Genomic DNA, 12856 nt, shown 5'->3' with positions numbered 1-12856 from the left:
ACGGATGAGGTAGGGTCCTCAGTTCTATTGACTTCCGAGGCATAGAAGTCTCTAGAGCACCCTGGACAGGAGTTTTTTTTTCACGATGTGGCGCACACTCACTACAAGTCGTAGCAGTTATCCACGCACACAAATATACGCATATTTATACATATTTATATATATATATGTATTTGCATGTATATAGTGAGGGGTATAGAGTAGAGCCGATGTGGACGAACCCGAAGGTCGCACGAGATTAATACTATTAATTCTTCCGCTTCCAGCTGTTTCGAGCAGCAGGTTCGCGCGTTTGCTTAGAGTGGAGAAGCCGCAGAATGAGTCCTCTCTACACAGCCTTGCCGCTGTTGAGGGTACAGAGACAGAGAAATAGTTTTGTGTTAAAGAAAGTAGAGGAAACGCAAAAAAACAGCAAAGATGAGCGAAAAGATGCGGCAAGAGAAACAAGACGAGACCTTTTCTTTCGGTTCGCGGGAAAAACGACCGACGACCCGGAAAGGTCGACGAAGAGACAGCCGGACAGAAACAGCAACAGAGGAGCAAGTCGAGAGAGGACGGTGGAAACGGCAAAGGCGGCAGGACCTCGCGACGGCGCAGGTTCAATCTCCTGGGAGATCGACGCATGCACAGACACACTGTAGAGAAAAAAAAGTAGGAGAAACAGAGAGATGCAGAAGCGCTGAGAGGGGAGTCCTGTGAAAAGGAAACAGACCAGCAAGACATCCCCGGCCGACTCCGCTGAGGAAGTACGAACCTCCCTGCATCTTTGTAAAGTTTAGATTTGACCCTCCATGCGACAGAGAGAATAAAACGTTCAAGTCAAGTTTACACGTTGTAGCTTTTCCATTTGCTGATTAAAACTCGGAGAGACGGTCGACGTGGTATTTGATGGATTTCTCATTCATCAACCAGTTCAGGTTGTAGCTCGCTTTCTGGTCAACGGAAAGGAAGGCTGCAGAGAGAGAAAAGACACAAAAAGAAAAGAAAACGAACGCGAACTCGGTAAAGTACACGAGGACAAGAATGCCTCGAGCGAAGCGGAGAGATCCGAGGGAAACTGGACTCGGAAAGCAGGAAAAGACACGGGTTACACCCTGCGGGCGACGGGGGAAAAACGCGATGTGATAAAACGAGGAAGAAGAAAAAGGAGGAGGACCAACACGGAGGAGAAAATGGATAAAAAAAAGAGAGAAAGCGACTGATGCTGGGAGTCGACAAAGGATCGAAATGAAGTCTCGTTCACTCCCTGCTTGCTTGGAATGATCGGAGCAGCGACAGTCACTCACTCAGAGCCACAGGCGTTCACCGCGTCTGAGCCTCGCTTCGTCCCCCTCCCCCCGCCGGTCCTTCTCTCATTTCTCTCCCTCTTTTTATGTCGGCCTTTCGCTTCTTTTGCAGGTCCTACCGTATCGGGTGCTGATGTAGTCTGACAGCAGGTGTCTGTACAGTTCGCTGGCGACTTGTACGCGACTCGGCTGAAACCGCGCGGTCAACAATCCTGCATCCAGCAGGCCCTGGGAAGAAACGGCAACCGCGTTCAGCAGAAACAGTGGCAATTGCGTCTTCAGAGAAGCTGCATGCTCAACATACGCTGCCTCCTCCACCTTCTTCAGAGCGCCAGAGGAGCAGGTCCGAGGAAACAAGTACACAGGAGTTCCTGTACTCGATTCGCACTCTCTCGCCGAGAAGCCGAGAAACGAGACGAGAAAACCCGCAGTCTTTGCGCTGACTCTCCTCCTTTCCCCCACGAACGTCAGCAGAAAAAAAAACGAAAATTGAAAAGATGGACAGAAAGACAAGCTCTTCATCTGCTCTGCTCGCTCAAGCTTCGTTCCGAGGAGACACTACGTCTCTCTCCCAGGCGCATGCATGTGCCTCGCTGGTGTCCACGCGGAAAACAGGTTCAGAAAAAGAAGACATTACGCACGTTACAAGCAGCGAGAAGAGAAATGGCGCTTCCACCGAAATGAGTTTCACCTCGAAAAGCTCATCTTCGCGTCTGCATGTATCGCTGAAATGCACAGGATCTCAACCTGCGGCTGTCGCCCCAGGTCAAGTGTCTCTCTCTTCTTCGCGTCATCTCCCATCTTCACAGACCTCTCCTGAGATACCGAAGACGTCTACTGTGTCAGAACCTTCGCCATCTCCCTCTACGACTCTGTCTGTCTCTCATTCGTCTCTCTCGTCTTCTGCTTCTAAGCACTCATCGCTCCCAGCCGGTTCCTCGCCGTTGTCCTCTCACCCGTCTACATGTTCAACTTTCTCTTCCTCTGCCAAATCTTCGACCTCTTCTGACTCTTCTACGAAGCAATCCTCTTTCTCGTCGTCCAAATCATCCACGACTTTATCTTCTGCCGTCTCATCTTCTAGGAATTCATCCTCTTTGTCTTCTTCTAAATCATCAACATCTGCATCTTCTTCCTTCTCATCTTCTAGGAAGTCATCCTCTCTGTCTTCTTCCAAATCATCAACTTCTGCATCTTCTTCCTTCTCATCTTCTAAGAGTTCATCCTCTTTATCTTCTCGCTTATCGTCTTCTTCTGATTCCTCCACGTCTTTATCTTCTTCCACTTCTCGGCTTTCTGCCTCTGAGTCCTCTCTTCCTTCTCGATCTTCTGCAGTGCGTTTGCCTTTATCTTCTTCGCGTACTGCATCTTTGACAAAGCCATAAACCGACCTTGAGTTGCTGTGTTCTCTTCTATCTTCTTTCGCATCTCAGTCCTTCTTACCTCTCTCTGCATCTCCTCCTCTCGTATCGTCTGTCCACCTACCTCATGGCTCTTGCCCTATTCATTTTACTGTCTCTTTCTTTCGTTCCAGCTCGTGCTTTCTTCTGAGTTTAATTGTTGTGTCCTCTAGGTTTTGTCCATCTTCTTAGCTGTCGTTCCGCTTCTCCTCTACGCACTTCGAGCCATGTCTTCTGGTTCTGCGGTGCCTTCCTGCTTCAGGCACTTTTCTTTGTCTCGCAGTGTCTTTTCTTCCCTGCCTTCTCCTCGCTTTCTGCACTCTCCCCACTGCTTCTACAGACCCCCGTTTCCTTGTGTATATCGCGTTTTAGCTGCTGTACGAGGAAAACCTGTTTGGGCTCGTGAGAAAAGGAAGAGAAGGAAGCAGAACATACGAGAATGACGACGTTGTCGAGACGCTGCAGGTCACGAACAAGCAGAAAAGGCTTCGAGAGAAAGTACCGCAGCGACTCGAAAACCTGAAGAAGCCGCACAGAAGAAGATACACCGGAACGAAAAGAAGAAATCACAAAACATCAACGATACCCTACTGGAGGTAAAGGACAAGAAACGCGAAAAAAAGGATCTGCGTGTCTCCCAATCCAAGTGCGAAGACATGTGCAGAGAGTCGCCAGAAACACTTGCCTACTTTTACACCATCGAGAAATATAAACTTTCCTCAAAATATACATCTATTTCTATATACATTGTTATATAAATAGACATTCGCTTATGAACGTCTGATGTGTTTTTCTGTTTGTGTGTGTTTGAAGGCGTTCCCTCTTTCAACGTGCACATATATATATATATATATCCATATATATATATATATCCATATATATATATATCCATATATATATATATATCCATATATATATATATATATATATATATATATATGTACCGTGATTAAACATTTGTGTATCAATGTGTGTTGTGGTTCCGTGTTTCCGTGTGTTTCAATCCGCTTCGTTCTTTTAAGATACACGTAGAAATGAATAAATATTCGTCCATATTTGCAAAAGCTTCTCAAATATATTTCTGTTTGGGGTCCACCGGCGAGGACTTCGGCTTCGGTTTCGAGCGACGTAACGTTTGGTGACGCGACGAGTGAGCGCTGTCCAAACGTTTCGCCTCCAAGTGTCTTGAAAGAGACTCTCTGAGAACCGCATCTTTTGAACTTCGAAACTCGCCGCCCGGCTCACCGTGACGAGGAAGTGAATTTCATTTCCCTGCTTCTCCCGCAGCTGTGTCAGGAGCGGCAGCGAAAGAAACTTTTGCATGCGCCACTCAAACAGCCGCACATCCTGCAATCGGGTTCACACACACCCGCAGAGAGAGCAGCGCAGGGGGGGCACGAAACGCAGTAGCAAAGGTCAAGCAAAAGCGATTCAGAGGAAACTGTGGAGGCTCCGGAAGCAAAACATAGACACCATCCGTCCGCAGCACAGGATGCGAAAAGGAGAAGTCATCAGACGCACGGAGTACTTTCACAGGCACTCGAGTGTATGGACACCTGGACACAAACGCGGCGACACAAAGAGGCATCTAGGAGGGAAAACGCAGCTTGAAAAGTGGATGTATTCTTTTCAAGCGTTCTTCAGGCGTCTGCGAGTTCTCGATCTTCTCTGTGAAATTCGTACCTCGACGAGAAGGTCTTTCGTGATGTTTCTGCAAAACTCCTTCTGCCGTTCACACCATCTCCAGTCTCGTTCCTCCTCCTCAGACGCGTCTCTCGCGAGCTCGGCCTCGTCCGGATCTCGCACCTGAGAATCGAACGAAGCAGGCGCAGAAGGTCTCGAGGATCCCTAGAGCGACAGAGACGCCAAGACGCGCTTGAGAAGCGAAAAACGCGACAGAGACACTCGCTAACAGAAAACAAGGCAGCGAAACTCTCTGGAAGAAAGGCAGTCGGAGAAGCAGTCGAAACACGCAGAGGCTCCCCGAGACAAGAGGCAAGGAAAAGGTGCAGAGCCGCGCGCAACTGTAAATGACGGTGACTGAGAAAAACGGGGAGCAAAAGATGGGCGGGGTAAGACGAGAATGACGAATCAACAAAAAAAATGAAAAAGACATAGAAAAAACTTCAGGTCGTCGAAAAAAGGAACGACTCATTCACGAGAAAAAAGGCAGCCTGTCACCACAGACGACAACCGTACCTGATGCATGACAAGGCATCCATCTTGGATACACGTACTCAAACACGCATTTAAGCAGCTATATATATATATATATATATATGCTTATGCATATATATGTATATATATATATGTACATATATATCTATATATAGAACGTATAAGTATCTAGCACAGGAGAAACGATTCTGCAAGCGGTACCTACGCTTCAGGCCTTCCACGTACAAAGCATGGATGGAAATTCTGAGTTTACCGGGATCTGAGACAAGAGAAGAAAACGTTTGCGGAATTGTATCGACCGATGTTGGGCACAATAAGGGAAAATCGCCAATGCACAGTTTATGTTCTCAGATTCGAAGCGTCTTTAACGATAAATGCAGACATTTAGCTTTTGTCGCCTTTCTGCCTCACCTGCTTCACGTGATCTGCCGGAGGCGCTCTGTTTTCCTCCAGCCAGAGCTCGCCATTCAATTTAATCAATCCCCTGATACAAAACATACACAGTGACACGCACAAAGCAAAAGTGAAATGGAGCGTTTCTCCGATGCAGAGATAATTCATATATATATATATATAAATACATATAAGTGGATAGATATGTATATGTATGTGCGGGAGGAAGGAGAGGTGTCACGGTCCTACATGTGCAGGTACATACATACATACATGGAGGCATTTGTACGAGAGAAAAAGATACACAAGGCACGCAGAATACACAAGAAACAAAACCCCAAGAGACGGATAAACATTCTCATATATATATATATATATATCGATGTATCTGAGTATTTATACCTTCATTTACAGGCATGGGTATGGAGATGTATACATGTATGTGTGCTTGATTGCACAGCTATGATTGCACCTATGGATAGAGGCATGCATGAAAAAAAGGAGGGAATGAATGTATCTTTTTACTTTGTGATTTTTTCAACGAGTGCGCAGTTGCCACCAACGGCGAGGAAAATCGCTCTGGGGATTTCAGGGATCGACGTGACTCTCGGGACCAAAATGTCGCTGAAAAATCCCAAAAAAACATAAAAAAGCCGCAAATATAAATTCGCTTAACCCCTCCCGAAAAAAGTAGGAAAAAACGAAAAATAAACAAAAAGAATTCCGATGAAATAAACAAAACCCCGAAATAAAGAAAAAATACAGGAATGACGACAGAGAACTGCGCAGAGAGGAACCAAACCAATGTGGAGAAAAGGAGGCAGTCGCTGGGGAGACAGATGAAAAACGGACAGCAGAAAAAAGCAAGGTGGTTACTGAAGGGGCAAAGAAATATCGGAAAAACGAGAGGATGCAGACAGAATAACCAGAAGAACCGGCAAACACAAAGAGACGAGAGACAGAAAAGAAGAAAAGTAAGAGAGAACGAGAGCAAGTGCGGACGAGAGAACCAAGAAGGATTACATCAGACAAAGAAAAGCAAACGCGTCTTCGCCTCCGCCTCTTGGATTTACTCTGTTCTCCCTCCTATTCATCTCTCATCTTCTGGCTTTATCTCCGTGCTTTTCTGCTGGTCGTTCTGGGATACTTACGTGACTGTTTGCCGAGTAAGGTCTCCGACTTCGATCACTTCCACGTTTCTCCGTTCTCCTTTCATGCTCCTCTCCTCCTCTTGCTCCGTCGCATCTCCTCCCGCTTCTCTCTCCTCCCCAGCCGTCGCCGCTGCCGCCTTCGTCTCTGCTGGTGTCTCCTTTTCCTGCGTTTCGCGGCCGTCTACTTCAGGGGGAAGAGACTCGCGGTGGGGGCGTCTCTTTCCTTCTTCTCGAGACAAGCAAATGCTACGAATGCTCGTCAAAGAGTCCGCCGTCAGCAACACCAAAGGAAAGGAAGTCCGCGGCTTCATGCAAAGAAAAGAAAAATCACCGAACAGAGAAAAATCAAAATGTGAAAATCTGGAAATACACGAATGTACATATATATATATATATATATACGTACGCATAATTCCCGGTATGCTGAAGGAGGCATGCACACTCTGGAAGATACGAAAAGGATGATGGATGTAAGCCTTTTGAATGATGTTTCTCCTCGTCTTTGCAGGCCAAAAGCTCGAACGGATCAGTGCCGAAGACCGTCGAAAGAAAAGAGGCGCACTGTGAAGTGCGCACATGGACAAGGAAACGCATAAAAAATAAACTCTCGAAAAGACAGCGAAATACTCACGCCATTCGTCACAGACGAAACCACCCTTTGCCGGAATCGACGAAAGCCACAGTCGCGCCCCTGAGACATTTCTCTCCCTCTCACACTCACGAACATTTTATAAATAATACACATGCATACCTGTGTACACGATAATTACGTTTGCATATCGACTTACAGATACATATATATATATATATATATATATATATATAAATATACATATAAACGTGACTGTATTTGTATGTCGACGATTGAATGCGAAGACTGTGTCGCTTACGGATAGGAAGATTCTGTTGAGAGAAGAGAGGAAGGCAGGACCGCGTTCATCCAAGTATCGAGACAGACAAAGAACTTCGACGTCGTCAATCCATAGACTGAGGCGAGCCTGAAGAGTGAGTTTCATTCAAAACGAAGGAACAAATGATCAAAAGAGAGAGCGCACCGAAACACTCGATTCACAGGAAGAAAACGCCCCCAAAATATGAGTTCTTTACAGTTTTTTACATCACGAAGCATCCGGTGTGTGCAGGTATCCGTACGCATAAATTACGCAAATGTACATAAATACACACCACACACATATATATTTATTTATATCTTTTTTCCCTATGGGCGTTATATTTCTGCAGCAAAAAGGACGCACCGAAACGGGCAGATGCAGAAATTCAAAGACCAGAACCGTCGTGCAAGATTCCATTGAAAAGCGGATATATACGCGATTAGAATTCCTTGACGAGCGCAAACGAAAAACTACACAGAGGGAGACTCCAACAGAGAGAAGCCTGGACAAGGGAGAGAAGGGGAGCGACAAGGAATCGAGCCTAGCAGCAGGTGCGAAGACTCGCAATGCTTCACGAGGGTCGAAAATGAAGAGAAAGAGAATAACGAGAAGAAGGAGAAGAAGGAGAAGAGTGGAGAAAAGAAGACGAAAGACGAGGAGGAGAAAAAACCGAGAAGAAACGGACGAAGGAGGAGAAGAAGAAGAAACAGACGAAGCAGAGGACGAAGAAAGACAAGAAAGAGAAGAAAGAGAGGAAGGAGAAGAAGGAGAAAAGAACGAAAGAGAAACACAGGAAGGAGAAAGGGAAGAAGAAACCGAGGTTCCAGGAGAAGAGAGGGCAGACAAAGAAAAAGAAGAGATGTAGGGAAGATAACAGTTCTACGGCAGAAAAGAGGGAGAAGAGAAACAAAGGAAATAGGAAAACAAGCTCTTACCCCTGTCGCCTGCTGAACGCCTCCGAGAAGAGCCACAAAGAATTCCAGCCACTGAACGAAAACGCGAGGCAGAGAAGAGACAACATAAAACAAGACAAGGCAACTCAAAAAAACTCCTCGCTATTTAAAAATCCACCATTCAGTTCACTCCTAACAGGGGTCGCGAAAAAGCAGTCATCTGTACCAGGCAACATCTCCACCTTTCTCTCCGCATGTGATTTCATAATCAGAGTATACATATAATAAATATTTACACATGATACATATGCATATTATATATGTATGTCTATGTATCAGTATAGTATATATATAAAATATAAACATATATATATATATATATTCCGATTGCTTTATATATACATATATGTATGTACATATATATGCACTACATAATTATGTATATATATATATATATATTTCCAGCTCTACGTGGGCAGAGGAAAGATGACATGGGTACCGTTGCATGCTCCTGGCGGACTGGCTTTGATTCTTTGTCTCTTTACTTATCGAACGTTCGTTCTCAGGTCTCTTGGGAGACGCCGAGTTCGTGAATGAGAAACTCGACTGTGTCAGCGGTTGCTGTTTCGCGTGAAGAATGAATCTGGAATAGAAGAGCGTTGTTCTGTTTGCTTACTTTCTCCCCTGTCGGATACTCCGCGACTGCGCCCTCGCTCGCCCTCCGAGACGCTGCGTTCTCTGCATGCGCCGCCGCCATCCGCAGCAGGCCGAACGCGGCGCTGAAAAGAAAACTCAGACGAAAAACGCAGACTGAAGAAAGGGAGAAACGCAGTCGCGCAGAAGAAAGAACTCCACGGAAAACAAAGAACGGATGCGAAGAACTCCGCTAAAAATGTTCAGCTTACTCACACAAAATAAAATTGATCGACACAGTACAATGGAACCATGCAAACACCGGTTGACAGATATACATATATATATATATATATATATACACATATACACAAATATATGTATATCTATACAAATGTATATATACATATATATAGAGAGAGAGAGGGAATGAGAAAGACAGGCAAGTAACGAGAGACAGACAAAGAAAGAAAGGCAGGGAGGTCGACAGGTCGAGAGGTCGTTGAACAGAGAGTTCCGTCGCACATCGATGAAGAAGGCTTTTACTCGTCTTCTCCTCTTCGCGTCATGAACTTGTCTAGGACAGACCATTCGAGAAAATATGTAGCCACAAAGACAATTGAGAGTTTCCTTTGCGCGACGATGTGTGGGGCTTCGCTGAGGCCTCCGCGTGTACTTCGGAGACGCTACCTGGTTGCGTCGCATGGCTCTTTTTCTGAGAGTTTCGCTTGCAGGGAGAACGAAGGAACTTTCAGAGCAAGGAACTCGAGCAAGCCTCGCCAGTGCGTGAAGCTCTAAGAAAAAACGAAAGGGACAAACGGCCGAAAACGACGTGAGACCCGACTCCTCTCGTCGCCTGATCGACCATCGAGCGCGAGTGGGCGGAGGAAACGCGAGGCAGCGAAAGGCGAACTTCGCGTCGAGGACATCCAGAGACTCTGCCTCCGCTATCGCCGAGCACTCACTTCCACAGTCGCGTCTTCCAACGCTTCCACGAAGCGCATCGTCCTCGCTTGTCTCTCCTTCTCGTCCGTCGGCGCGAGGCCAGTCCCGATAGCGAACGGAGGAGGCGCGGACGAAGACAGCGAAGAAGAAACGGCAGAGCGCAGAAGGCAGGCAACAGACGGACGAAAGGATGGGCAAGCGGCGTCAACAGTGGCGCAGATCCAAGGCCTGAGAGAGAGCATGCAGAGCGAAGCGGGGGGAGCCAACACTGGCGGAGCGTTCATACGCGCCGGCTTCGCAGGGAAGGGGAGCAGTGCCGCGGCCAGAACCAAAACGTTGTTTGCAAAAAGACGAAGAACGAGCCGTGAGACAGCCTGCACAAGAAGCGCGGCGGCATGCATGCATGACCGAGAGAACGTAAGAAGAAAACTCGACACCCGTCCGCCTCGACTGAAATCATCGAGAGGAAGACTCACCCTGTCAGAACCTCAGACGACGCCTCGCGAGGGAAGCATGTCTCCCTCCCTCGGGAAGAAGAAGTTGGAGAGGCGAGACGCGCGAGAGACGCTTTCTGGGAGAGCAGCTGCTTGACAAGCGACCTCTGAAAAACACCGAGGAGAACAGGGAAGCTGCTGTGCGCCACCGCCTTCATGCCGAAGGCGAGAACCTGAAAAAAAAAACGAAATCCGCCTGACACAGTGCAATTCTGATGAACCGACAGACACATTCGTCGAAAACGTCCAAAAACGGACCAGCGACACAGTCATCTTGCATGCAATGGTACCAACAAAAAAATCGAGTCTCTTCTATGGATATATATGGATATATATATATATATATATGCAGAGAGAGGTAGACGCCCATAGATTTATAGATAAATTCACATACAGAAACTCATATACGTATATATATATATATATATGTATGTCTCTGTATTTCCAGCGTTTGCTGTTGTGAAGGAGTTAAACCTGAGGAAAGGAAAGTGGCGAGGCCTACCAGAGTGTCGCGTGCGAGGCTGGGGTCTCGCTTGGCCCTTTGAACGGCGAACTGCGCCATGTAACTTTTCCCGACGCCCACCGGGCCTGTCACCCACGCGACCCCTGAGAGAAAAAAAATCGAGTTCAAAGAAGTCGAAAGAATTCTCTCTCCGCCTTAAAAAAACCGTTGCAAGACTCAACAGAACTGAATATCCGGAGGAATAGAAGTACAGGAAATGCCATTTTACAGACGCACAGACATAGAGGAAGAAACACCCAAGTATACCTCTTCACTTGTACCTATAAATATACTCATATTATATATATATATAAACCCTATATATATAATTATATATATATATATATATATATATTTAATTATCGATATCCTTTCTGGAGAGACATAAAGATCTCTATGTGTTTCGACATAGATGCAGATGAATAGAGGTAAATATCTACGATTTGAGAGAGGACTCTCGAGGCTCGGCGGCCGCGGAGGGAACATGCGTTGCTTGTGTGAGAACCTGAAATGGACAAGCAGTGGCGAGTGGTGAGAAGACAGACATGGAGGCGGGGAAGACGCGGAAGCCTCAGACGTTCGGCATGCGTTACCTGTGTCTCGTTGCCTGGCCTGGTCGGTGAGGAGAAGGTTGAGAGACGCTTCAACTTCAGCACGGGGGAGATGCGGCCACTGAGCGTCTTGTGGATTTGTCCACCTCCGCCGAGCGTCGCTGTCCGGGGCATCCTCTGCGCTTCCTCGCGCTTCTCCGCTCGCCTCCTGCGTCGGCTGTAACCGCGACCGCGCGGCGACAGAGGAGGAAAAGCGAGCAGCAGAAGGAGCGTATCCTGGCAGAGAAGGAGGAGAAGCAGACAGAGCGGCAGAGACGCCGCAGGAGAGAGAGGAGGAGCACCCCGGCAACGAAGGCGACCAAGAAGGAGCAGAGGAGAAAGAAGAGGAAGAAGAACCAGAAAAAGAAGGAGAGGAACAAGAAGAACGCTGAGGAGGGGAACGAGGATGGACGCGAGAGGCCGACGAACAGGATGGAGCGGAAGAACGAAAGTGAAAGTTTAGAGAAGAAGACGCCCGTCCCCAAAAAGAAGAAAGAGATGAAAAGGAACGGACGGACGGCACCCGCCAAGGCGCCAGGCCGACTCGGGGCACCGCCGCTCTCGTCGCTCGCATTGTGGGGAAAGGCTAGGAAAAAAGAGAAGAGGCAATGACAAGAAGCAGGAATCAGAGCGGAGGCGTCAAGGAGGAAAAAGAACGATTCAGAAAGGAAGAGAAACGAATACGTGAGGAAGGAAGCGAATAGGCGAGGGAGAAGACGAGTAAGCGAAGAAAAAACGATTCGAGAGAAACGGACAAGAAACAACGGAGAAACGTCAACTCGGGGAAAGGAACTCCAGGAGCACAGAGAGGAGGAAGAGGAGAAGCGTTAAAGAAGAAGCAGCTCAGAGGCAGAAGAAGTTGAAATCGGGAGGCAGACACGGAGCACGGAGAAGAGAGGCGCGAACTCAAGCACAAAACAGGAAGAACGCGGCCAGAAAGGACTAAGGAGAACAGAAGAAGAAAGAGAAAACAACTCAGAAGCGAAGCAGAGACCGGAACGTCTCTCCGCGCGAACTCCCAAGCGCAGCTGACGCGTTTTCGGGTGTATGGACACCCGGGAGATCATTCCAGATGTCGTCTCTTCCTCGCGCGAGTTTGCATGTGAGCAGAGCGATCGCAACAGAGACATTCGTCATGCCTTTTCCCCCGAGTTTTCTTTGGCCTTCTTCAGTCCTGTGGACTGGCCCGCCCTGCGGTGTCTCGACAGCCTGGCGTTCAGAGCCGCGACCGGGGAGCGCGGAAACTGAAACGGACGCCAGCGAACCACTGTTGACAGAAAGGCCGTTTCCAGGCATGAGAAAGAGGCCTTCGAACACTTGCCCCTCCCTCTCCGTCAACCTGCAAGAGCCTCTCTCGTTCTTGCGCTGCTTGGCGAGGACAGGCCGGCGAGGAAGAAACAGTGGAGACGAAAGGACGCAAATTCCATCCGGAGTTCCGCAGCAGCCCAGTCTTTCAGCTGAGGTCGCTTCACCGCTTGCAAAAGGTCTCGCAAACTCT

The 12856-nt window shown here is 47.6% G+C and overlaps 1 protein-coding gene across 1 annotated transcript; it reads right to left on the bottom strand.

Annotated features, from left to right (window-relative positions):
* Positions 1-205: 205 nt before the first annotated feature.
* Positions 206-12802, bottom strand: TGME49_215710 (hypothetical protein). Its single transcript, XM_018779700.1, has 16 exons — positions 11362-12802; positions 10769-10872; positions 10249-10439; positions 9793-10000; positions 9518-9621; positions 8871-8973; positions 8237-8287; positions 7299-7406; positions 6409-6713; positions 5783-5881; positions 5276-5348; positions 4370-4492; positions 3932-4033; positions 3122-3205; positions 1406-1514; positions 206-952 (listed from the first exon to the last, which is right to left on the bottom strand). Exons 1-16 carry the CDS (start codon positions 11930-11932, stop codon positions 855-857), a joined length of 2433 nt encoding a protein of 810 aa, XP_018635683.1. The 5' UTR covers positions 11933-12802; the 3' UTR covers positions 206-854.
* Positions 12803-12856: the final 54 nt, after the last annotated feature.

This window comes from Toxoplasma gondii, chromosome X, assembly GCF_000006565.2.
Source record: "Toxoplasma gondii ME49 chromosome X, whole genome shotgun sequence".
In the NCBI taxonomy this organism is placed as follows: Eukaryota; Apicomplexa; class Conoidasida; order Eucoccidiorida; family Sarcocystidae; genus Toxoplasma; species Toxoplasma gondii.
The sequence above is the reverse complement of the archived record's forward strand: the minus strand, read 5'-3'. Positions and strand labels throughout refer to the sequence as shown.